The sequence below is a fragment of the Charadrius vociferus genome, unplaced genomic scaffold, assembly GCF_000708025.1.
Source record: "Charadrius vociferus isolate BGI_N301 unplaced genomic scaffold, ASM70802v2 scaffold82, whole genome shotgun sequence".
Taxonomy (NCBI): Eukaryota; Metazoa; Chordata; class Aves; order Charadriiformes; family Charadriidae; genus Charadrius; species Charadrius vociferus.
This window is the reverse complement of record NW_009647401.1, coordinates 3462995-3489644: the sequence shown is the minus strand read 5'-3', so window position 1 is coordinate 3489644 and position 26650 is coordinate 3462995. Positions and strand designations below refer to the sequence as shown.

The window sequence follows — 26650 nt, the reverse complement described above, 5'->3', positions numbered from 1 at the left end:
CTCTGAACGTTTTGGTTTACATCTTTGCCTTCTCTGTATGTACAGACTTGTATGAAGAATAAAATGCCATTTTTGCTTGCATAATTGCAGTCAGGATTGTATTGCAGTCCTCTAAACAATGAAAAGCTTTGTTAAACTTTGATTTTTCTAGGTTGGGGAATATTTGAAAGAGGAGGCGATTTTCAGCTGTCTTGTTTCTGTAATGTTATACAAACTTTTAACTAGTAGCTATTGTATTAATGCTTTTGCTCTTTAAATAGTATATTTGGCTGGTCACCTTTTAAACCAGCAGTGGTGATCTGCAACTTTTAGTAAGAAATTATCTATGCTATACTCTGCTCAGGTGACTGTATACTTGTATCCTCTCCTACCTACAAACCAGGATAGTTTGCTTGGGGGAGACGTTTATTTCATGTCTGTCCACGCATTGTGTAAGCAGAATCATTAAGTGAAAGGAATTACATAAAGCAATATTCAAAAATTGACTTTCCCTTTTATTTTAAAAATATTGTAGGTTGATGCTGGGAACTTACTATCCAATGTTATTAGTGTTAACATGGCAGAGTACTTAATTTAAGTGGTGTGATGATTTTTTATATATTTCTGATTGTAAGAGCGTGCATTGAGAACACTTGAGTGCAACTTCTTATTGAAACTTACTCATTTTTTTAATGGGGAAAGCTTGAGAATGCCCACTGAGCTTTGTAAAAATAGAATCAGGTGTAATATAAACAAAAAGCTTTAAGGTTTTGTGTCTTGGTAGCATGCAGTTTTGGAAAATGGAAGTGCAGAGGGGGTATAGTTCTGTCTTACATTAACTACTTCAGCCATTTAACTTACACATTTCAAATTGGACTTTTGGAGACACTATTTACTCTGGCAGGGATCTTGTGTTCTGCAGTTTGGTCTTCTGAATCCATTTCTTAAGTGTAGATTTTTATTAAATATTTTCGAGCTAAATGTTGTTTGCTTAAAATATTTGAAAACTGTAATATCTTACAGCTAGCCTTACTGACTTCTTAAAATACTTTTCTTTTAGGGAACACTTTTAATGCTGTCTGCTCCCCTCCCCTAAAAAAAAACCCAAACAAACAAACAACAAAAAAACCCACAAACAAACCCCCCCACCAACCAAATAACCCACACCCCAACCAACCAAAAAAAAAACCCAAACCCTACTGAAGCTTTGGTCCACTGAAGAAAGTACCACTAGTCCATCAGAGGGCTGGTCTCAAGAAATTTTAGTATCAAGCTGTCATGACAGCACTCCCCCCCCTCCCGCTGTATTTATTTATGGTTTAATAACATTTTCCATGAGATGATGTATTTGTCAGGTCTTTAAGTATCATTTTCAGGGCAAAATGGAGAATATGTATTATATAACCAAATTACAAAAATTTGAATAATGTTCTCTTTAGGAAAAACCATAGTGGTTTTGAATGCTATATTTTTCCATATATCATCCAAAACAGCAATTGGGGTTTCTGCGGTTTTGTTTGTTTCATTTTGTTTAAGCCATACCAAAACATGAATTCCTATTTATTTGTGAGGGGAATCAGCTCTTGCCTATATTTTTATTCATCTCAATATATACTGAGATGCTCTTTAAGTTATGAGCAATTAATAAAACAAGGCCCCAATCCTGCAAATTCTTATGCAGCACAGTATTTTATTTCTGAGTGCTCCAAAACTATAGACACAGAATTTGTGCAAAAATGTTTATTCACTGAAAATACAGAAAAAAAATTGCCAGAAAATTAAATTAATGAAGATAAAATATGAAGTACTGCTATATTTCTTATTGAAAATTGTTCTTAAAGCAATAAAAGCATGATTTTTCAGAATTAAAGAGTGAATTTGCTTTCTTAATTTCCTGGCTCCTAAATTTTTCCCAATCTTAGAATTATTCAGAATAGTGAAAATTCCTACTGGAAATTCTGGCTTTCTTTTTAACAGTAATATTTTCCTATTATATTCTTTGAATAACTTTATTCTAAATTAATACAGCCTAACATGATTAGGCTTTTGGAAATTAACCCAGTGCTTAGCAAACTATTAAATTTCAAGCCCTGTACGTAGTAGTTTTGCATGCTGGATTATAAATTAGTCTGTAGTGTTGTCTGTTGCACCCTGCTCTGCTTCATAATTAGTTGCTTTGGGAGGGGGAAAAAAACAAACCACAAAAACCCAAAGTATTCTCAACTGGTGCTGTAAACCTGTAACGTGGTTGATCCGTGATAATGGCATTGTGTACTGGAAGAGAAGGTGAAACTGTAGTCGATGCTTTCTGTTTTAGTTAGAGGTTTGTGTTAAGCATGCTTCAGGAAAAGCTAGAATTGTAGCTTTCTGCAGTTTTGAGCTGGCGAAGAGCATGCAACAGGGGATGCTGTTCACTATATTTTGTCAACTTTTCCCGTTCTTGCATTTTATTTTAATTGAAGAGAATCTCTTTTGGTTTTTTCGTGGCAAAAGACTACCATCGATGAAGGTAGAACAAGCATCTCCTTGCAGCATCTCTCTTTGCTTTTATTATTTCTTTCTTTATTAATTAAAAGGGGTTTTTTTAGGCTGCCTGGCTAGTAAGTCAAAGAACTCATCTAAGGCATCCTTAAAATGTTTTATGAGTATTCGGGCAATCTTTTTAAACTTTTTTACATATACCTTTTTGCCTCTAGAAAGGGATACTGCGTTTTCATGATTTGTCTTTGAGCAGCTCAGTTCCTTTTCTTTTGGGTCATTAAAGTAATAATGTTTTCTTTAAGGCTGCATTACGTTACAGGCATCAGGTGTGGAAAAAAAAACAAACAACCCAACAAAAAAAACCCCATTCCTGAATAGAGATTGTAATGAAATAAACAGAGCTTAGATTATTTCCGAAGTGCTAGCATACAGCTTTTGGTGCTTAGGAATAGTACTTTGCATGAGTGTAGCTATACGAATGCAGGCTATTAAAAGGTGGTTGTGCTACAGAGCTTGTGATATGTGACATGATACTTGATAGTTTTAAATTGAAAACTTATAATCTGAGTTCCAAACCATTGGTAGTGGGCCTGCTTTAACGTACGTATCTGAATATATAATGCATTCTTTATTTGATCATTATTAAAAGTCATCAGGGAAGGTGTGTATTTTAAATTATTTCTGTATTTGCATAGGTCACTGTGGAGATTGTGTCAGTCTAACTCTAACATCTAAAGAGCTCAACACTATGATATGTAATTTCTGTTTTATTCACGATATGTAGAACAAACCACTTTTTGTCAGATTAATTTTCGAGTCTTTTTGATCTTATCTTGTGCCAGGTGGTGCAGTGTCAGTAGAACAGCACCTAATTATGGGGATATTAACCAGATGTTAATTCTGCTGCTAGTTGTAGGTGAGCCCAAAATGAGAGTGAAAAAGAGAATAGTCATTAAATACCTATATCATGTATTGTGATGTTTCCTCTGGGTTTGGTGGTATATTTGATGTATCTTTTTCTTTATGGTGATCCCTACTTTTGAAATGGACTTAAAGGAGAAAAGAGGGAAAGAAAAAAAAAAAACCAACAAAAAAACCTCAAAATGAACAAAAGAACCCCCAGCAGTGTGTTTAAAAGAATGGGTTTTGTTTTCCATGAATGCAAGATCAGAGAGATAACATTCTGCATGAATTTATTACAAAACACAAAGGAAAACCCCAGATTCTAATTTGTGTATTGATGATCTCTGTTTTGGAACTGAGTAGGGAATTATATAACGTGTGATAAAATGTAAAAATCATCATGACCTGTAACATAGTGCAGCTTTAATACACTGGCTTATCCTTAACTTAAGTTCAGACTTCATTTCATGCTTCCCAGCCTTCTGTCAAAATACTGTACTGTAACTGCAACTGTACAAGTTCTGAAGTTAATGGCAAGGCTTTTGGAATACTGTATCTGATCTCTGCCTTACAGCACAAGCAGCGCTGCCCTGTGCTGGAGGACCAGCTGGTGGATCTTGTGGTGTATGCCATGGAACGGTCTGAGACTGAAGAGAAGTTTGATGATGGTGGAACCAGTCAGCTTCTGTGGCAGCATCTCTCCAGCCAGCTCATTTTCTTTGTGCTCTTTCAGTTTGCAAGTTTTCCTCATATGGTCCTGTCACTCCATCAAAAGGTAAATTGTTTGTATCGCTTCTGTGGTAAGAGAGATTTTAAAAACAAAACAAGTTTGGTTGGGTGTTTTTTTTAAAAAAAAAAAAAAAAAAGGTACTTGCCTCTGCAAGAAGTACCTTATGTTTAAGAATTAAATTTTTATCGTTGTGGTCTGTAGAAGTAAGTCAGATTCTCAAGTTATGCTGCTGTGAGCTAGGTCTGTTTCTAGTGTGTTCAGTTGCAGGATGTTGCATTACATTTGGATTCAAAATGTGCTAGTAACTAGAATAAGCAGATAAACCGGCATAATTCAGAAGGCTCAAGCACTGTGCTGTTACGTCCAATTTACAACCAAGATTCAAATGCCCTGTTCAGTTTGTGAGTGTCCTGGTTTGAGCAACACAGGACTATTTTCCCTTCTAATGCTTGGGAAAACTGCACTTTTAGAAGACTCCAGTGTCTGAATTTGTGAAAATACTTACTTTATAGCCAGCTATGGTATGCGGGTTTCAAGGTCCCAGTGTTTTCGGGTTTCCCGAGTGCAGGAGTGAGTGGGAGCGAGACCCGGGCACTTGACCCAAGCTGGCTAACAGGATTATTTCATACCGTGAACATCACATTCAATGGGAGCGCACAGCTTCCTACTGATATAATTGGCTGAGTATAATCCTTGCATATTTTATATTGGTATTGGGATCAATACTGGTTCTTTAGTGTTATTAATGTTAATTATTTAGTCCTACTCTATGAAATCTGTTTACATTTCAACCCTTGGGTTTCCTTGTTTTTCCCCAGTTCCCGTTCCTGGGTGGGGAGGGGTCATCGGTTGAGAGAATAATTGTCGAAATGACAATAAATTGTTGTGGATTCCTCAAACCATAACAGTGAGGTCAAGAAACATGCCATGTAAATGGATGAAAGAACTTATAGTTTGTCTAATCAAAACAATCTAATCAAAGATCATTTGTGCAATTACAGTGATACTGGCAATCACAGTCCAAAGTAATTATTACTTCCTCATAATTCCATTAAAACTTATACACTTCCTAGTATTTACCCTTTTCTCTTGTGCTCAATGCCTCTCGGAGTGGTGGTGCCAGCTCTCAAGAGTGGTGGTGCCAATCCTCCATAGGAAAGAAGAGGAGGGGTTACAGTAAGTCAGGAACATCCTGAGCTGTTTGCTGAGAGAAGTGTGGTGTCGATGGTAGGAAAGGGGTTTTTTTTCTTCTCACAATAGGATTAGCTTGTGGCTATTTAGATACAGTTTCTAAAATGTGCTACATGTTGCTCCATCTTTGTCCACAGTTCCATCTCACATGGGAATTTACTATATGTGGTTTACTTGTGGTGGATTCTAGTTCTCTGCTGTCTTTGGTATCCTTGAAATTAATTTTACTAGGGTGGCATTCCTTTAATTACTGTTAATAAATCATTGAAACAGTAGGCATTCTACAACACAATTGCACAAATCTAATCTAAAACTAAAGCAAGCTAGATTAGAGTAGAGGTTAAGAGTAGAGTGCTGGTTAATAGGGAATTGCTATTACAGATAAAGAAGTTAAATAACAAAAAAATAAATCCAGACGGGTCCAGATGAAGCAAGCCAAATTTCTTCTTGTTTAGAGACTTTCTTTATAAAACCTGTGGCCTGCAGCTGGCAATGGCAATACTGTACTTGGCTACAGGGCTACAAGGTGACATTTTAAGTCCAGTTTGTTAGAGTCACTAATTTGTCAAAACAGTGATCCTCAAGAGCGAAATACCTTTGATCATTCGTTGTTGTGGCCTTCCCAGAGTTTGTTTCTGTGTGACAACTAATGTACCTGTTTGCTGTCTTTCTGAAAACATGACGTACATTTCTATCTAAGTTCTGCTATGAAATTCCCGGAAATCTCTGCTGGAAGTGTTTCAGTCTGCCCTTCTACTTTTATAGGAATCTTTGCAGTGATTTTTCTGCTGCGTGCAGTATTTGTCTGTTACTGAGTGTTTTTGACAGTTGGCAGGCCGTGGTCTCATTAAAGGAAGAGACCATCTGATGTGGGTGCTACTTCAGTTCATCTCTGGGAGCATCCAGAAGAATGCACTGGCTGACTTCCTCCCGGTTATGAAGCTTTTTGACCTCCTGTATCCTGAGAAAGAAGTAAGTCTTCTCTCTGAAATTAAAAGGGTTTTTTTTAATTCAACTCGACACCTTCATGTGTCAGTATTACTGTTGTTCTTGAGTCACTGTTACAGCAGTGTGCTGCACAGTTGGAGAGAGCTGTTTCATAATTAAATGACAATTTTCAGGATTTCCTAGCTATGTTTTTCCAGTAACCACATCTGTGCAGTGTTTTTAGGGGCTAAAAAGACTTCTGTTAAGTCATCTCTTCCTTGACTTTGGTTTGACAAAGGTTTTGAGGAGTTTGTTAAAGTATTGAGGATACTATTAAGGAATAATACGGATTTCTGTTGTTACATCTGAGCTGTAATGGAATATTACACTGAGATACACTTTCAGGTGCAAAGAACTGAAGAAGACACTTTAAATTTGTTTTGTATTAACAGTTACTTAAATTCATTCTGTGGTAGCAAATCCTAGTCGTGCTTTGTGCATTCCTCTAGAATTAAGGTTCCTGGTTACAGGAAGTTCTTAAACATCCATTGTGACAGCATTGTCAGCATGAAGTCCTGATTGCTTGCTTTTTATTATAGTGCCTTCTATTTTGGGTCAGTAGATAATGTTAACACAAATGTGTGGTGTACCAAACTGATACATAGCAATTTTTCCCCCTCTTAAGTTAGTTTTGACCCATAGAAATTCTTCAGTACAATTTGTTTCATGAGATCGCAATTGCTTTTGTCAACACAAAATAGGGGAAGAGTGACAGGACTCTTTACTTTACCTCAGAGCCCATAACCACAGTTACACTTATTTAAGGTGTTTATGAGACTAGGGCATTTCTGAGGATTCAGTTTCACAAGGAGTTGAAATGTTATCTACGGCTGTTGCTCTTAAGAGGATCTGTCTTACTATCCCCTTGATTATGTTTTGCTGCTGCCTCACTTGTGCAGTCAGTGGTGCTTGTGCAGTAGTAACTGTACCAAAGGGAAAGAAATGCGGATGTTGGCAAAAGGAGAGAGCCAGAGCGCCTTTTCCAATGGCAGTAGTATACCTGAGTCTGTAGCCAAAGCCTTTTAAATTTTGGGGTGTATCTGCTCCTTTTCATAGGAAGTGTATTAGCCTTTAAGTATAATGGTGATACTAGACAAGTTAGATTTTTCAGAAAATATCGGTGAACCACTGAGTACCTGCTATGGAAGCACATACCATAACTGGTTTCTGAATAATGTATCAGTGTGAGTCTGAGTGTAAAAGTATATGCTTGTAACTGTGTATGTCTTGAATTTGTATACCTTTAAGCATGAACTTCCACTTTCTGAGGTGTTAGATTATTTGTTTGGTTTGGGGTTTTTTTTCAGCATAATCACTGAGGTCCAGGTGTCTTCCAGAGCTCTTGATTTAAAATTGCATAAACAGATGAGGGTAGAATCTATTCTTGAAAAATGTTGCGTATGATGTTGCAAGTGAGAAAAAGAAAAAAAAATAACATTGTGAATGCTGGCTATCTAATTTGGTTTTCTGTACATTAATACATGCAATATGTCACATTCATGTGTTCTTTTTTTAGTGTATTCCTGTACCTGATATTAACAAACCCCAGTCAACTCATGCTTTTGCAATGACCTGTATTTGGATTCATCTGAATCGGAAGGCCCATAGTGACAACTCCAAGTTACAGATTCCCATTCCTCATTCTCTTAAACTTCACCATGAGTGAGTTTTGGGGGTTTTGTTGTGTTTTGATTTGTATGTAGTCATAATGGAATAGGAAGCTCCAAGTCTGTATTCAGAAGGCATTGTGTGATGGGATGCTGTTTAAGGGTTATCAAAGGAATGAAGCAGGACTAAGAGCAAGCTCAAAGTTAAAATATGGCGTTATCATACAGCTTACAGAAATAATATATTGTATCAAAGATCAGTAAATCTTTTTTACTTATGGGGAATCTGAAAGTAAATTGACTATTTTGTTTTGTTATGCTGTGGTTTGGAAAATGTGGATAAGCAGTACGTTGGGTTAAGTTTTGTTCGGAAAGATGATTGAAGTGTATTTTTGTCCTGAGGTGTTTCTCTGATACAGGAAAACAATAACACAGTGAAACTGTGGCATAAGATGTAGTAATTTTGATGTGATGCAAGTAATAAATTTTTTTTCTACTCTTTTACAGTGGATTTTTACAGGTTATTGTGGTTGTAACCCTGGAATAAGTGTATATTCTTCTGCTTGTTTCTTTTTACTTAACGTTTAATCTGTTTGGCACACAGGTTTTTGCAACAGAGTTTAAGAAATAAAAGCTTACAGATGAATGACTACAAGATTGCCTTGTTGTGCAATGCTTATTCAACCAATTCAGAGTGTTTCACTTTGCCAATGGGTGTGCTAGTAGAAACTATTTATGGAAATGGCAACATGAGGGTACCTCTTCCGGGGACTAATTGCATGGCCTCAGGGTCTATTACCCCATTGCCAATGAACCTCTTGGACTCACTCACAGTTCATGCCAAAATGAGGTACAGTATGCACATAGCTTTTTTTTTTTTTAACCTGTAAATCTTTCTGTAACTAATTATCATCAGGAAAGCTTTCCTGTGGACATGTCATGTATAGATCTGTTTTAATGTATTTCTTAACTTTCAAGTCCTTGTTTTTGATTGAAAAATACTTTCTCTCTTTCCTCAGTCTGATTCATAGCATAGCTACAAGGGTAATTAAGTTGGCTCATGCAAAATCTAGTGTGGCCTTGGCTCCTGCTCTTGTGGAAACCTATAGTCGCCTGTTGGTTTATATGGAAATAGAGTCCTTGGGCATCAAAGGCTTTATCAGTAAGAAAGAAAACCTTTCTTTTTAACCCCTTCCTTTTGTTCTTTAGCATTTTCTTTTAATAGCAACTAGAGACCATAGTAAAAACAAAAATCTAATGATGCAGCATGTTGAATACATGTATGAATTATTTTCATATAAAAGGACTTGTAGTAGTTGTCCTAGTGCTGCAGTAAATTTCAGATGAGTGTGCTGCTGTCACTTTATGCCATCATTTGTATGGTCAGTACCTTCCTAGTTATGCTACATTTTTCAAAAATATGCTCAATGAAAAATCATAAGTGAGGTTACTTAATTATATGCAAATGATACTTAATTGCACTCGCTAAAATTATTTGGGTGTCTGCTGTATATGTTCATTCAAAAGATTATTGAGCTCTACACATTTACAGCATCTTCAGACAGCACTTGCTCACGCACTGTTTGGAGGTAATACAGTTTTTAAATCTGACTTGCAGCTAAATATAACCATTTATCCACAGTGTACTCTGTAGTTGTATTTTAAAGTGTAATCACTTGGAAAACTTACTTTACAAACTCTTTTCATAAGGTCAGCTCCTGCCAACAGTGTTCAAGTCTCACGCATGGGGAATTTTGCACACTCTGCTAGAAATGTTTAGCTATCGGATGCATCACATCCAGCCTCATTACAGAGTCCAGCTGCTCAGCCATCTTCATTCCTTGGCTGCTGTGCCACAGACTAATCAGAACCAGCTTCATCTGTGGTGAGTGATCGTTACCATATTTAATGGTAATGTCAGATTCTTCCTTCATCATATGTTGAAAGCTGCCCGAGAACTTTGTTTTACAGGGGACATAAGTACTTCCCAGTCTTGGTTCTGTGGCTAAATTGTTTTGTGGTATCTCAGTAGGTCGTGCTTCAGAAATACAGTTAGATGTTAGTATTAGTACTTTGCAGAGTTGTGTGAGGCAACCTGTTGCACAGACATGGCAGCAGTGGCATCGGTCAAAACACAGGAACAGGCACCAGAACGGTCATGTCAGGAAGCATCAGGCAACTTTTGAGCTTCTTGCACTGGAGGTAAAGGGCAATGCCTCCTACTTGTAGTCACAGTGATTGGCTTGTCTGCCAGTGGGACTGTGCTTGCTTACTCCTGTAGAGGATGTTTAATACCATTGCAAAAGTTAAGCTGGTTACGCTTGATTCTTCAGTGAAGTTAATTTTCAGTCAGATCAGAGAAATAATCTGATTCATCCTGCAGCTGTAAAGGAGTTGGCACAAAGCTGTGGTGGCTATCTGTGCACCTTATTGGAGAAAAACGTGGCTGTTCCATTGTATGGTGTGTGTCTTATATCAGCATAAACCATGCACAAACCAGTGGCTAATTTGGATACAAGAAAGATGGAAGAGCTGGTTTAAAGAAGCTCTAGAGTTGATATGCAAATAATTCTAGGGAAAAGCTTTGAGTTTTATTTACTGCTAACAAAGTTCAAGGGTATGAAATTCAGTTTGTATGTAGAATCTGGGGTTTGTTGTAGAAAAGTTGGGGAAAAGGAGTGTCCATTCACTCTAAAGAGTACAATACTTCTTGTGGGGGTATGTGAGGGAGACACAGCAACCTCATTATTATCACTTCGTATCAAGGAAGTCAAATTACACAGTACTTTCTTAGTCCAAATTCAAATTGCTCAGTTGCTTATCCTTTATCAAGAATAAAGAGAACAAGTGAAGACAAGTTTCTCCTTAAATTCAAGATCTTGCTCTTTTTATTCACCTAAATCTTGTTTTGTCGTCTTAGTCTGTGAAATATGGATGTTAGTCAGTCACTTTTGATAAGAGCTGCATGCAACTAGGTTGGAGTAAATTAACCTATGGCTTTGGCATTTCAAAGAGACAGTGTTATAAAAGTATTTTGAATTACATCAAACTACCTGGTGTGAAAAGCACTTCCAACTAGAGCGCTGGAAAATAAAGTGCTTTTAATCAAAAGCAGTACTTCTTCTTTAATAAGGACAATTTAGCGCTGTCTGTTTCAAGGTGATAGTTAGCTTTGGAACTTCCCGTGCATTATTCATGCCTTTTTATTCTGTTTTTACATATATTTATTTATCCATGTATCCTTGTTTAGACAAAGATATTCAAAAGATAACAAAAGGGGAGGGGCTCCAAATTGGAGAGACTTTGAGGCTCTTTTTCAGGAGCTCTGCACCTGGAATTTTCACTTAATCAACTTTTGAGAGCTTTATTTGAAAAGAAAGTGCTTAAATGGTTGATAACAAATGTATTAAACAGTGGAAAAAGCAAAAGTTTTCCAAAATGTTAAGAACATCACTTTCAAGACAAATATTTTTGTATTATTTGAAGCAGAAAATGGAGGGAAAATAGGTACTTTTGGAATATAAGAAGCAGCAGTATAAGCATTATTTGCTGACTGGACTGTTTTCCTTCTTTCAGTGTTGAGAGTACTGCTCTAAGGCTAATCACAGCTTTGGGCAGCTCGGAAGTCCAACCACAGTTTACACGATTCCTCAGTGATCCCAAAACAGTTCTTTCAGCAGAATCAGAAGAACTCAACAGGGCTTTGATCTTAACTCTAGCAAGGGCAACACATGTGACAGGTAATAACAGTACTGTGAGATAACATCTAAGTGAAAGCTGTAGTCAAGCCATTTCTCTGAAATACTGTTTAATAGCATTTCATGGAAATGACAAGGTCATAAAACATATCTCGTACACTTCTGGTTTTGAAAAAAGTATAATTTTAATTGCCATCTACTTGGTTTTTTACTCAAAAAGCTGTTATTAAAGCAGTAGTGAAATCAGACATTGGTTTAAAGTTTATTTTTATACAGAGATACAGTGTCAGTAGTTGGGTTTTTTCTGTCTTATTTTCAGTTTCATTATTTTAAATTTAAATGTTTGGATTGATTACTGATACATGCCATTTTAAAAAAATAATGGAATGTTCACAGCAAGTATGTTGCTCATGTGGAAGCCACCCCCTTATACAGCTTACCTTTAAGAAAAAGTGGTGTGTGTTTTGGGTTTGCTTTCTTGGGGAAGGAAGAGGGTAGCTTTTACTGTTTGTTTTAGTGTTTTAACAATGTGCAGTGACATGGGCCAGATTTTTGTTAGCTTTGAAGGGGCTGTTTTCTCTATCTCCTTTTTTATGGTTCTAGTCTGGAGACTCACTGAAGAGTTAGAACAACTGATTTCACAAAAACCGGTGGAGATGATTTGAAAGGGAAATGGCTTTGTGTTAGGTTTTTTATTTTTTAACCTTTGTTCAGCCTTTAATCACGTTACAACACTGCAGTTGGGGGGATGAGGCTTATTTTTATTTCTACAGCTTAACTGGGAAAGGTACTGATGAGCAGCCTTTTTAAAGTAATATGAAATGGCATCTGGCAATTTCATTTTTATTATCTTCCTCGGGATTTTTTTTTTTTTGAGTCTAATTAGTTAATCAGCAAAAGCTTGTCTTGCTGTCATTACAGGAAATGAAATACAAAATCTTAAAACCATGATTGCTTTATTTATTTCTAGCTCAAAACCTGAAAATATTTTTTTTATTGTTAATAGCATAAAAAAGATAATGTCCAGCATGTTCTGTAGAGTAAATAAGATTCAAAGAAAGGAGAAGTTGGCCAAAAAGGAAACCCTTTTGAACTAGCAAGGTCTTGATGCATGTGACTACAAAAGGAATAACAATAAGAAATGGGTTTTTTTGTGTGAAATTCTAATATCATCAATCCATTTTCTAGACTTTTTCACAGGCTCTGATTCAATTCAAGGAACTTGGTGTAAGGATATATTGCAGACTATCATGAGTTTTACTCCACATAACTGGGCATCACATACACTAAGCTGTTTTCCAGCTCCTCTGCAGGTAACAGTTTCAAACTGATGATTTTATTATTGGAAATACAGAGAATTTGTTTTCTTAACAAGGTCCTTAGCCTTTTGCTATTTGGTGAGATTCTTCCCCTGTCCAGACTACATTAATCTCAAGTCCCTAAAGAGTGCAGCATGATTGTAACATTGCTATTTCTTCAGAAATGCATTAGCTTCTCCTGGAGTATTCTAAGGCCAAGATTGGCCAACTGATCCTTCCAGTAGAAGGTAAATCAGATATTTTAAAAATTAAAAAATAAAATTAAAAAAGAAGTTGGAGAAGCTGTTTTGCTTGTGGCAATTTGTCATGTAGCTTTGTTAGTGACAAAGCAGTTGCTGTGGTGTCACAGTGAAGCAGCCACCCTACGTAGTAGGTTTGCATTGTACAAGGAAGTAGAAATGCATAAGGTGTTAAGTCAGGCAAAAGTTTGCCTGTTCAAATATTTTACTCTAGGCTCTCAGTCACAGTAAAGCCTACTTTATTTCAGGTATTCTTCAAGCAGAATAACGTACCTCAGGAAAGCCGTTTTAACTTGAAGAAGAATGTGGAAGAAGAATACCGAAAGTGGAAGTCTATGACCAATGAGAATGATATAATCACACACTTTTCTGTGCAAGGTTCATCCCCACTTTTCCTTTGTCTCCTATGGAAGATGTTGTTAGAGACCGATCACATTAATCAAATTGGCTACCGGTGAGCTTAAAAGATGTGCTATTTCAAAGCTATTACAACATCATTGTCAGTTCTGAGGACATAGGCCTTGCGCATTAACAGCTTGATTTGTACCTTTTTTTATTTACTCATAGCATGGAAAAAAACAGTGCAGTTAGGTATTAGAAAGCATATCATAATAATTGTGCGGCGTTTAAGACTGGTTACACCATACAGTGGTCTGTATGTTCTACATATTCTTCCTGGTAAGAGACAAAGATGTAAGGTGTTTTATTTAAGCGGTTTACTTGTAATGGCAGTGGTTCGGGCAATCTGAGATGGTAAACAGAAAGTATAAAGCGTTTATTTACTTAGCCTTTATAGGTGAATAAAGGCTAAATATATTTAAAAAAAAAATGTTGGATGAAGGTGAAAATTTATTATAGAAGTAGTAGTCCTACAATTTTTTTACTTGTTCTCAGTAGTAACAGCATCAGCTCCAGCTGTGAAAAATAGATTCTTTCTTTTCAGCCCTTGTTAGGTCTGTTGAAACAATTAATATTTATGATAGCAGGTGTTACTGTTTTGTGCAATGAGGAAATACCAGTATTTTAATGCTATGGTTATATTAAAAGACATACTGCAGAAAAATAAAGTTGAGTTGCAGAGGATTGTCCCAAGAGGTGTATAACTAAAAATGCATAACTAAAGCATGGGTTCTGCGCACAATACTATATGTAAGAATTGGTGAACATGAAGCCCTTCTGATTTCTATCCAGATTTTGGAATTTGCTCTAAGGTTTTTTTTTGCTTTGCTTTGGAGTTTTCTTCAGTTCATTTAGTAAAAGGAGGTTTTTTAAGACAATTGTATTAAAAGCCACTAATTTTTATAAGATAGACCAGTTAAAGATGTATTAACAACAGTAACAATTGCTTGTTTCTTCGGGTTTTTTTGTTTTTTTTTTTTTTCTTCCCTGATAGAGTGTTAGAAAGAATTGGGGCCAGAGCTCTAGTGGCACACGTCAGGACCTTTGCAGATTTCTTGGTGTATGAATTCTCTACCTCTGCAGGAGGCCAGCAGCTCAATAAATGTATTGAGATTCTCAATGACATGGTGTGGAAATACAACATTGTAACACTTGATAGGTTGATACTGTGTTTGGTAAGTATTGTCATAGAAGATAAGATGCCAGTTCTTCATGCAGAGTCTACTTTCTGAGTCACTTTTGGAGGAGCAATCTTTTTAAAAATACAGTGGTTTTAAATAGTGACTATTTGCTAACCCAATAATCAAGTAAAATAATAGATTACTTCTGTAAGCAATGTAAAAGTAAAAATCTTATAGTTCTCTGAATCTTTGGGGGAAGCTTCTCTTGGTTATTTCATGGCAACCATTGAATTGGTATTATTAAATGTTGTTATTAGTGCTTTGGGTCTCTGACCTCAGAGATACGCAATTATTTCTGCATTCTGAAAATGCAGAAGAGGTATGGCATGCCAAGATTCAGAAGCAAATGGAAAATCTTGTACCTGTAAGAGCATGCTTTCTTTGCTTAGAATTCAGCCTATTTCATCAGAAAAGTAGGACAGAAATGGCATTCTCTGTCTTTCCAGGCTGTCCTACAAAATAAAGCAGAACTTGCCTAGAGAGAATTAAATTTTCCTTCACTTATATTTTACGATGTCATCTTAATGTAAAGCTAGTTGTTTGAATTTTAGTTTGGTTTTCAAACTGAAGTCCAAACATGTCAGAGGGGCTAGAAGTTTGAAGCAATCTTAACTTCATTATTATTAATTGGTTATTTTCAATAAGACAACTGACAGCTAGAAGAGAACTAGAATTCGTGGAGAACTGGGGAGTTTGTAAGACTTTGCCTGTGGAATAAAAAATGTGATGGGTACTATTCACAGGAGGGGATTGAACCTGCCTCTGTTCTGTGTCTTTGCTTGAAAAATAAGGTTGAAAGACCATACGTTCAGTGTGAATTTGTGTGCAGATGTATATAGTGTGCAGCCAAATATGCTAGCGAATGTTTAGGGGTTATAACGCAGACGACAGCGTCAACTGTAATTCCGTGTTTTCTGATCCATTTTATTTAAGGCTATGCGTAGTCATGAAGGAAATGAAGCTCAAGTCTGTTACTTCATAATTCAGTTACTGTTACTGAAGCCTAACGATTTCAGAAACAGAGTGAGTGATTTTGTGAAGGAGAATTCTCCAGAGCACTGGCTGCAGAATGACTGGCATACTAAGCATATGAGTTACCACAAGGTATCAAAACTAATAAAATTATTTTATTGTAATACGTTCTGTGGAGTTGAGATAAGTCAGAAAGTCTTTTGTCTAAATGACAGAACAGCTCTGTCAAGTTTGGGGGTTACTTAGTGAGTCATAATTTATTTGGGCTAGTATAAAAAAAAATAAAAATCACTATGTTTATGTAATAATGTTAAAATGAGAATGGAGTGATATTCAAAGATAGAAGCAGCTGAAGGGTTGGTTGGAGATTGATTCTTGCTCTTTTAAATACAATAATTTTTAAAATCTTGGTTTTACTGAAATTCGTTTAGAACTGAGTTTTTGTGTATCAGGGAGAAGGTATTTCCTTTTTTTTTTTTTATGACTAGAACAATAGTTAAACCTATGTTTTCTCCTAGTTATTAAAGCTTCTTCCATCTCCTCTGTGGCAAGGACATGATACCCTGATATGTTAGGGAGGAGAATTGCTGAGATTTTAATGCTGCAGTAAACATAGTGGCTTCTGCTGGCTAGAAAAGGATGCACGAATGGAGTGTTCTGTCAAAAGATAAATCAATACTGAGATGAAATAGATACAAGTAAACTCTCGCGTAGCTAGACACATACAATCTAGTTCTGATCCAGAAGCTATTTGGACTGTATTAGACCTCTGCATTAGCCATCCGGTGTCTTAACAGTGCCTAAAAGTGTAAGGGTAGCAGGGAAGTAAATTATATTAGCTTGGGAAGTGCTCCGACATGGCTGCACAGTTACTCGACCCAATCTGTCATATAGAAATTTCAGTTAAAGGTAAAAAACTGTAAGCTCAGCCTTCAGTGGTACTCATCTGTTATTTGAGTACACTCCAGTTCTTTCCTAGGCTAATAACTGCCTATTATGCATATTATTTCTAGTGTTCTGATTCAGTATATTATGCAGAAACTTTCAGTACTGCTGATTTCCCCTAGGTTTTCTCTTAAAATACTCGACAAGGGACACATAAGCACTGGCTGCTTTCAGCTTTGCCTTGAGATGCTTAGTGTTCTCTTATGCCCATTTTAAGTGGTGGTGAAACTTTGTTTTGTTTTTTCTACTGTTACTGTTTATGTTTTTCTGTTGTTATCTGCTAGTCTAATAACTAAATAATTCACTCACAGTTGAATTTTCTTCAGTAGGCTTTAGAGTGAAATCATCTCACTGCATTCATATGTGATAATGAGGGTGATGAAGTGTCTTTTTAAAGCAGTGCAGATACTGAATGTTTAAGGCACTGCTTTTAAGGAAAGAGCTTTTGATTTTGTTGGTTTTCTTGCCTTCCAGAAATATCCTGAAAAGCTGTATTTTGAAGGCTTGGCAGAGCAAGTCAATCCACCAGTTCAGATCCAGCCCCAGTACCTACCAATTTATTTTGGAAATGTATGCCTGCGCTTTCTGCCAGTGTTTGACATTGTAATCCATAGGTTTCTGGAATTGCTTCCAGTGTCCAAATCACTAGAAACTTTATTGGATCACCTGGGAGGTTTATACAAATTCCATGGTAAGTTATCTGTGAATACGGATTTTATTCTTGTTGCAATCATTCTATTCTCCTTCATCTCCTTCATTCATAATTTTCATCTACTAGCACAGCAGTGTTTTAATCCTTTCTTATTCTCTAAGCCCTGTGTACATTTCCACAGAGAAATACAATCCCTATTTAGTGAATTTTAGCCTACTAACAGTGAACTTACTTTCATTCAGGTAGCTTTTCCTAATTCATGCTTCCTTCACACCTTTCACTTTCGCTCCCTTCTAGCAGTAAGTACTTGGACCTGTGTCCTAACAAACTTTCCAGTACCAAGACTGAAACAGCCAAAAAGCAGTTCCTCCATCTGTCCCTGTTTAAGATTCAAATAACTTAACCAGATCTTTTTAGCACTGTCATAACTACACTTCTATAATAAGTTTTTGTATAGATGTCATTGCTGTATGATGCCCAGAAAATTTACAATATTCTTTCTTTACTGTGACTTCATACGTGGATTCTTCCTATTTATTACCTTTTATACAAAGAGCTGATTTGGATGGTTTACTTACAAATGTATTAGTATTATCGTTAAGATATGAACTGTTAGTAATACTGACTTTCTTTGCTTGACTTCGGCCCTTCTGCACACACATTAAAGTGTATGTACAAGACAAAGGAAGATCAGTGTTGTAGAGTATAATGAAATAAAGAACGTGAATCAATTCCAGATGTGCTGTTTTTAAATACATACAACTTAGTCTTGTAGAGCTCTTGATTTAATTTTATGTTTGCCACCATAAACAATAGTGACGCTGGAAGTTATTTCTGGTTTTTGTTGTTTTCCTTTTCTTCTTGGCAGACCGTCCCGTGACTTACCTGTACAACACTCTTCACTATTATGAGACACAACTCAGAGAGCGCACAAACCTCAAGAGAAAACTCGTTCATGCCATAATTGGCTCTCTCAAAGATAATCGCCCACTAGGCTGGTGTCTAAGTGATACTTACCTCAAATGTGCTATGAATGCCCGAGAAGAAAATCCATGGATTCCTGATGATGCTTACTATTGCAAGCTCATTGGAAGACTAGTAGACAATATCCTTCTTAAAGTTTGCATTAAGTAAGCTGTGCCAGTGTCTTACAGCTTCATTTCGTCAAAATATGAAGTTCAATTTCTGTTTATTCAGATATGAAATAAAACTTGGAGTCTTTAGCTGCATATATCGGTCTAAATTCAGATTACTTCAATATCATTTTAATTATTCTACACAGGGACTGTGCTGCCCTAGTAAAAACATCTTGAAAGATACAGTGAAAACAAAGTACCATAAAGCTGTATCAGTATTACACTGTTTAATGTATTGCTCATAAGTCCAAATACTTATGTTTATGCATTCTAACATTCTACATTTTCTTAATTGCTGCCTTTTATTAGTTTTTAGAATTATGACTGCAGATGATTTAAATTTCTGTGGAAATAGCTGGTGAACCCATGCATGCTTTTGTCCATATGTCTTATTTTTATGAAATGCAGTTGTTTTATTTGTTCTCAGTAACTTGCCTTTCAATTCAATTCAACTTGGTATGTGTGGTGTGTGTATATATATATATATATATTTATTTATTTATTTATTTATTTTTAAGCAGTGTGCTGCTTACACCAGTCTGTGTTGGAGCAGCTTTTTTTTCCTTAATCCTTGTCACCTATGGCAGGCAAATCACCCGGTCCATTTCCAAATTGTGACTGGAGATTCAATGAGTTTCCTAACCCAGCTGCCCATGCTCTCCATGTTACCTGTGTTGAGCTCATGGCTCTGGCTGTTCCAGGGAAGGAAGTAGGCAATGCACTACTGAATGTTGTGCTGAAGAGGTATGTTGGCTCTCTGAAACGTTTTTTTGCAATATATAATACATAATTAGAGATGGCTAAGGTAATCTGTTTTTTATAAATTTTTAATAAGTATAAATGCTCTAATTTTTATATATAAAATATTTTTGGAGGACAAACAAGGCTATAGGGATCAAGCAGAAAAAACTATGTGTTGGATTTCTGTGCTGTAGTGGATTATGTGTGCTTCAGGAACAGTTGATTCAGCATAATCCTTTTAAAAGATAGAGGGAAGACCTAGCACTAAGTAAGAACTTATCCAGTGGATTCAGTGGCACAGAGGTTGGAAAAAGTCCTTTGTTTTTTTCAACTGTTCTGGGAGGAGGACATTTCATCAGTTAATAACACAGGATCTTTGAATGCAAAGAAAGGGGCAGGAACTATTGGCAGGGCTTTGAATCCTCCTGATGCAAATTTAAAATCAGAGGTACTTCGAAACAGAGTGATGTGCCAAGGCTAACCTATTGTCATGATGCATTGTTTGACCCGTAGCTCTATTTCTTCCTTAGCTGCTGTGAAAAGAACTGAAGTGAAAGAAAGGACCTAGTATTCTTGCAGTGAGTCGTATGCCATCTTCGAGCAACAACAAACTGAAATGATTCGATTTCAACCTCATTTACCTTAGTAATATATTATTGTTAGTTCTGGTTGGGGCACATGGAGTTGAAAGAGTCAGTAAAGGGGACAAGCAACCCTTGAGCACTGAAGTCTATTCAGTTGGAAGAACAGTGTGAAAACAGCATTTGAAGAAAAGATGGTACTAACACAAAATCATGCCTGAACAAAGTTTTGCAAGGAACATCACAATGGCATTTATACCATCTATTGGCTTTCCTAAATACCCATATGTGTTTTTATAGTTCTCCCAACTTGAGAAATATTCTTTGCATAAGTACCCTTGTCTTTAGGTGTACCAGAAGCACAAATTGCAATTGTGAATTTCAGAGCTTTAGTTTTCTTTTTCTCTGTCTCTAGTCAGCCCCTGGTGCCAAGAGAGAATATCACAGCTTGGATGAATGCAATTGGACTAATTATCACAGCCTTACCAGTGAGTCAATATTTTGTATTTTAAAATAAAAAAGAATCTCTTCTTCCATGTAAGGTTTACCGTCTTGCTAGAGAATGTTGTAAAAACTTACAGCCAAGATCTGTAGATTCCGCAGAGCGCTATTCAGAAGGCTGCTTGCATGTTTGAGAAACATCTACTCCTTCAACATGGAAAAATTGACCAGGTTTTCTATTATGTTTGGAGGGTAGGATGAAAAGGAGTAAATCAGTCCTGTTTAAAAATATAGTTAAATGCCTTGTTTGTAGTATTGAGAATTGGACCTGTGAAGTAAGAAGGTCTATAAGAGTTCTGATGCAAAGCTAATTTTCTATTAATGCTTGCACTTGCACATCCTGTATCTCTTAAACCATGTAAATGAGATGTGCAAAAGCAAATGAGTGCCGTGTTAGACTTCAAGTATCAGTAAAAACTTTGATCTTCTGAATATAATGACTCTTGGTACCTGACCAGGACTGCCTGAATGATTTTGATCTTGCTTACCTGTTGCTTATATGTGCAGGAGTTATCCTTTTCTTGCGACTTCTCTTCCCTAAGACAATGGTTCCTTGGAAGAAAGCTAACATGGATTTAATCCTTATTATTTTTATAATGCTTCTTATTATTCTTCCAGTTCCTTCTTCTTGCATCTTCGTCTATATTCTTTGACTTTTGTACCTTTTTTGTTTCCTGTTTCCACCTTGGATTTTTAGTCTGTTTGTGCCTGCACTTAGAAAACTCAGAAAACTCTGTCTCCTTCCATTTTGCCTCTGCTTTTCTTCTCTTGGAGACCTTTGTATTAGCTAACTAAATAATTACATCCATGAAGTATGTCTTAATAATGCCACACGCTTGAGTGTGTCACATCTATTAACATGGATGCTTTCGGCATTGTGCTTTTTATTTTCATGTTTGTGAGGGTTATAAACTACCATGTAGTTGAAAATAGTTTAGAAATGTAATAATAGTAGAAAGAGTTGAGGAAGTATTGTCTTAGACGGTGTTCTTTTCAGAAGCAATTCCATTTTTTTGTTTTTTTCCAGGAGCCATACTGGATTGTTCTCCATGATCGCATTGTGAGCGTTATCAACAGTCCCAGCTTGACGTCAGAGACGGAGTGGGTTGGTTACCCGTTCCAGCTGTTTGACTTCACAGCATGTCACCAGTCTTATTCTGAGATGAGTTGTAGCTACACTTTGGCTTTGGCACATGCTGTCTGGCATCATTCTAGCATTGGACAGCTTTCTCTCATTCCTAAGTAGGTGTAATATGTAATGATTTAATTTGTCTTTTAAATTCCCTGTATATTGTAAATAACAAAGCTGTACCTGTAGCACTTATACCAGCAAATATGTACAGGGGAGCTCCAAAACTCACCAGATAGATCACAAGTTTTTTTCCCAGATCCCTCTTCCACTGGCATAACTCTATCTGTCAGCTTTGGGGCTTTGGCCTGGAGTATGGCTGCCTTTAATGAGCTTAATTTATCTTTGTTAGCTTTTATTAATTTCAATTTTTCTTAAACCATTGACTGTAGCATATTCCTAAAGCATCAACTATAATCAGTAAATGTGTCTTTAATTCTAGCAAGTACCCTCTACTGCACGTTGAGAAGCTTTGCTGACTGAAGGATATGGTAGGGGTCCTCTTAATCGTTAAACAAGTAAAAAAATACCACTGCATTAAAAAGTTGATTAGACTTTCCCCAGTTCCATGTTAATGAGTACAGACTTTACTTACCAGGTCTTAAAATATTGAACAAAATTGAAGGTGGTATGATGTATTCCTCTCAATTAATCCTGAACCTTGATTTCAGATTAGTGTTAAAATGTCCGAAGACAGCTTTTTGATTGTGTAGCATTCTGCTGAGCTTAAAGTTGTTGCCTGCTCTAGTCCAGTGAGTCCAGTGATAATGCCTGGAAATGTTTTAGAGCTTCACTGAAATAATTAATATTTGAAATAACTAATACTTGCAGAGGTACACTGTATTTTCTAAAATGAAGGTCCAAATGTGTGAGAGAGAATGTGATGTTTTGGCTAGAATTTGGGGTAGGGGAAAGAAGGGTAAAAAAAAAAGTGGAAGTAGTAAGTGTCTTGAAATATTACAGGTTCCTCACAGAAGTATTGATACCCATAGTGAAAACAGAGTTCCAGTTACTCTACGTTTACCATCTTGTTGGTCCTTTTCTACAACGGTTCCAGCAGGAGAGGACACGATGCATGATAGAGGTAAAGTGTGGCTCTTGGTCTGCTTTATACAGTATATATTATTTTAGCTTTGCAATTGTATTACAAATCAGAATCTGACAGAGATCTTTGATAAACATTCGGAATGAAATTATCTACAAATTAAACAGTATTTTCAAGGATCTGAATTGCTGAGCTACCCAGTTAACTGAAATAGCTGAGCTTTTTTTTTTTAATAAAAAAAGAAATACAACCCCAAAAATAGCAAGCAATACATGCTTTCTTTGGCTCTCAAACTGCATGCAAAATATGCGTCAGACTTACTGCCTGTTTTAAAAGCTTTGGCGCACGGGAAGGAAGTATGCAAGCGCTGAATTGTGAGGATGGAGGAGCACAAGCTGTTTCTTGCATTCATATCAATGTGGATAAGGGTAGGGGAGGAGAAAAGAGATGGAGCTGGCCAGTAGACAGATGAGCTGAAAAACAGCAGGTAGCAGAGGCTCTTCTAGAAAGAAGAACTTAACTTGGGAATCCTAAATTGGCGTTGTTCAGTCTGGAGAAGAGCAGGCTCCGGGGAGACCTTATAGCAGCCTTCCAGTACCTAAAGGGTGCCTACAGGAGAGCCGGGGAAGGACTTTTTACAAGGGCATGTAGTGATGGGATGAGCTGTAATGGCTTCAAACTGGAAAAGGGTAGACTTAGGATAGATATACAGAAGAAATGTTTCACTCTGAGGGTGGGGAGACACTGGAACAGGTTGCTCAGAGAAGTTCTGTAGGCCCCATCCCTGGAAGGGTTCAAGGCCAGGTTGGATGGGGCTTTGAGCAACCTGGTCTAGTGGGAGGTGTCCCTGGCCATGGCAGGGCGGTTGGAACTTGGTGGTCTTTAAAGTCCCTTCAAACCTAAACCATTCTATAATTCTGTCATCCTATGAAATACCTGCGCTGTTGGAAAATACACACAAAGCCTTTATGCATCTTATCTGACTCCACAGTCTGACCAACGTAATATATAGATCTACTGCCACTCCTGATGACTTTTTCATCCCCAGTTACCAATGTCTGTGCTGGGGACTTCACTTTCTTAGGTCCCCATTACTTCCTGTGCTGCAACTCTCCCACCCCCTACCTCCAGTTCTTTCTATAATGCTTAGTTTGTATACATTGTTTTGTGAAGAAGTCAAAAAGTGTAGGGATGCATACACAGTGGGAGAGGAGTTTTGTAACTTTTGTTCCCATGTTTTTGGGATATATCATGAACTCAGGATGCTGTAAGAAACTGTATCAGGTAGTTAAATCATCATATGGCAGTGTTCCTGTATACTTGTTTACATATTTTCTTCAGTTTTACTCCTGAGTTTCAGCACTTTCTGGTTCTTTTTAAGTATACTTTGGAAGTATGAAACAAATGATACATATATAATTCTTTAGGAATGGGTTTTTTTTCCGTTTTTGTTTTGTTTGGTTGTTTTTTTTTTTCCTTAAAGCTACAATAAAAGTAACTCCCAAAAGTTTTTTCATAAAGCAGTGCTTAAGTAAAAGTACTGGGGAGCAACAGAAAGTACTGTTGAGGCATGGATCAGTATCACTTTCTAGCTTCCTGTATAATACTATAAATTGCTAGTAGGTATTGCTTTGACAGGTTTCTTCCTTCCTCCATCAGGAAGGAAATTTTTTCTGTGCCTGCATTCTCTTTATTGAACCAAAGTACAAGAAAAGTTAAAAAGCTATTGTCTTTCCATGCTTCTTACCATTCCCATACCACTCCTTTTTCTTTGCGAGGAGTTGCTACCCTCAGAGTAGGCAGCCACTGTCATGTAACTTCAATGACCAACCACAAAGTTCAGGTTTCACATTGTCATCTTTAAATGGTCGTAGGCACGCACGTGTTCGCACACACTTCTTTAGTAAGTATATTCTAACACCTGCAGTTGTAAACTCTTTGTAGAGAATGCTCGAACCATTAAAAGGCACTGTAGGCATTTGCTGAAGACCTTGCTGGAGCGAAGATACAAGCTGAGTGCAGTAAACTGTAATGTCTTCTCTCTAGAAGATTCAGATCTTGTGCTAAACTTTTCCTAGTTATTTACTAAGGTCTACCTTTGCAAATTTTGTTGTTACTTGCTCAAACCATATTGCAGTCAATGATGTTTAAGCTCTAATTATGTAGCGTATACCAAAATACCATCATTGCACTCACTGGAAGTTAACTTGGGAAATTGGGATCATTTAGTTAAGTATAATGGGATGAGTTAGTACTGTCCATTTGTCCTTGTAAGAAAGTAAACAGTCAGGAATCACACATACTTAAAAAGCAGTACATATGTTTATTACACTGTTTAACTGGTATTTCTAGTCTAAAGTGTTTTAAAACCTGTTTTCATTTGGGGTGTTTTTTGTGTCTGTGGAAACAGATTGGAGTGGCATTTTATGAAATGCTCCTGAATGCAGATCGGTACAGCTCACACCTGAACTACATGGATCCTATATGTGACTTCTTGTATCATATGAAGTATATGTTTACAGGTGACAGCGTGAAAGACCAAGTAAGTAAACAGTAGATATTGATACTTTAATTATCTTTCTTCCTATATAGCAATTTAATATTTTTGTGAATTATTTTCAGAGGTAGCAGTACAACAAAATGCGTAACAGTTGACTAGTATCTATATGCAAATTTGGGAGTTGGTTCACTTCAACACATATAAAAGCTTCAGATGCAGTAGACGAGGTATCTCAGATTTCAAGATTGATTACTGCAGTCTGAAATGTAAGATATAGCTTGAGGGTGCTTTAAAGCATTAAAGCAATCACTAGAAATAAAGCTATTGGATGTTTCTTAACTCTTTCCTCATTTGAATCTATATCTCTTAAGTTTGTACCTAATTTCTGATTCATTAATACAACTTCATGCATGACAAAAGCAAGAGTGCACCCATGTTCACTGAAAAATCCTTCACCCAATTTAACTTTAGTTTATAACAGTATGTGCTTTTAAAAGCGTCAGTTGTGTGAATTGTTTTGCAAATTGTTTTGTACAACTGTTACACCAGGGAGAGTTTTTTTTAAGGCTAGCTATTGGAAGAGGTCCAAAAGTTAACATGGTAAATGAAATATTAACATAAATACCACTATTTACTATATCTTTTTGCTTTTTTTGTTGTGCTAATGTGATGTTCGTGTACAGTAGTGACATATGTCAAAATACTCCTATTTTGCCAAACGCATTTTTAAATTTTTTTTTTAACAGGTTGAGAAAATAATTTGTAATTTAAGACCAGCTTTGAAACTTCGGTTACGCTTCATAACACACATCAGCAAAATGGAATCAGCTGCTGTTCCACAGCAACCTCTCAATAATGGGTCACCAGCACAACAGCCTAGCCAAGTGCCTGTTAATGTTGCTTTGCCAGTAACACAGTGAAATAAAGAGTTTGGCCGGCCTTGATGTGAAGGCTTCCTTCTGTTACTGATCAAGGTGAAACATCATCTGATCTGAAATCTGGTATGCTGTATAAAAGGAAAGAGAACTGCATACGGATTTCTGCTTCCTTTGCTTTTGCATAATGAAGCTGTCTAACTCTATGTATGCCAGTCTTCTTACCTATTTATATCAGACACTAGATGAGGTATACGTTGCCTTTCTCTGAAAGCACTGAGTAAAGATTCTCTGCAATCAAATACATGGATTTCTGAAGAGTTTACAGTGTCCGGCTTCCTGTCTTGATCTGAGTCATCTGGATTTTTCCTTTCTGTCTGTGATATGAAAGGACACTCAGTGTATGTAGCCCGGTAGAAAATGACCTTTTTAAATTTGGGTTCCACCTTATTAAAAATTTCTGCTCTTTTTGTCTGACAGAAGAATTTAAATTCTTTTTGTCTTTTGGGCAAACAATTTAAGCCCTTATACAGAAAAGCTCCTAGGCAGAGAGATTGGATGAGTTGTATTGAGTTAATTATGGCATCCTTCCAAAGACTAAGAATGAGCCTTTGAAAATATCTGTAAATTTTGTATGTACAGTTTATATTCAACAGATGAGCAATGGGCTTGATCTAGCATCGATTACTAGAGTGTTAGATTACTACCCAGAGGCTGTGTCTAGTGAATCTATTGGAAGTCTGCATATTCAGTTCAAGCTGTGCTGGTTCATATTTTATCTTTCCTATTTGGGAAATGGTGTGGTTTTTATTAAGTCTATCACATGAATTTTATTGGTATCTTCTTATATTTTAGATTT

General features: G+C 36.6%; 1 protein-coding gene across 2 annotated transcripts in view; it reads left to right on the top strand.

The window, feature by feature from the left end:
* The window catches only part of MED23 (mediator complex subunit 23), a 37288-nt gene extending 11154 nt beyond the window's left edge, over positions 1-26134 (top strand). For both annotated transcript variants that reach the window (XM_009880165.1, XM_009880164.1), the window contains 19 exons: positions 3938-4138; positions 6113-6256; positions 7788-7933; positions 8483-8728; positions 8898-9040; positions 9589-9763; positions 11455-11618; positions 12765-12889; positions 13383-13588; positions 14528-14708; positions 15648-15818; positions 17106-17322; positions 18152-18388; positions 18998-19163; positions 20157-20229; positions 21270-21484; positions 22335-22455; positions 24827-24958; positions 25663-26134. In XM_009880165.1, the coding sequence (XP_009878467.1) occupies positions 3938-4138; positions 6113-6256; positions 7788-7933; positions 8483-8728; positions 8898-9040; positions 9589-9763; positions 11455-11618; positions 12765-12889; positions 13383-13588; positions 14528-14708; positions 15648-15818; positions 17106-17322; positions 18152-18388; positions 18998-19163; positions 20157-20229; positions 21270-21484; positions 22335-22455; positions 24827-24958; positions 25663-25836 (3237 nt within the window). In that variant the 3' untranslated portion in view covers positions 25837-26134. The remainder of the gene's footprint in view (positions 1-3937; positions 4139-6112; positions 6257-7787; positions 7934-8482; positions 8729-8897; positions 9041-9588; positions 9764-11454; positions 11619-12764; positions 12890-13382; positions 13589-14527; positions 14709-15647; positions 15819-17105; positions 17323-18151; positions 18389-18997; positions 19164-20156; positions 20230-21269; positions 21485-22334; positions 22456-24826; positions 24959-25662) is intronic.
* Positions 26135-26650: the final 516 nt, after the last annotated feature.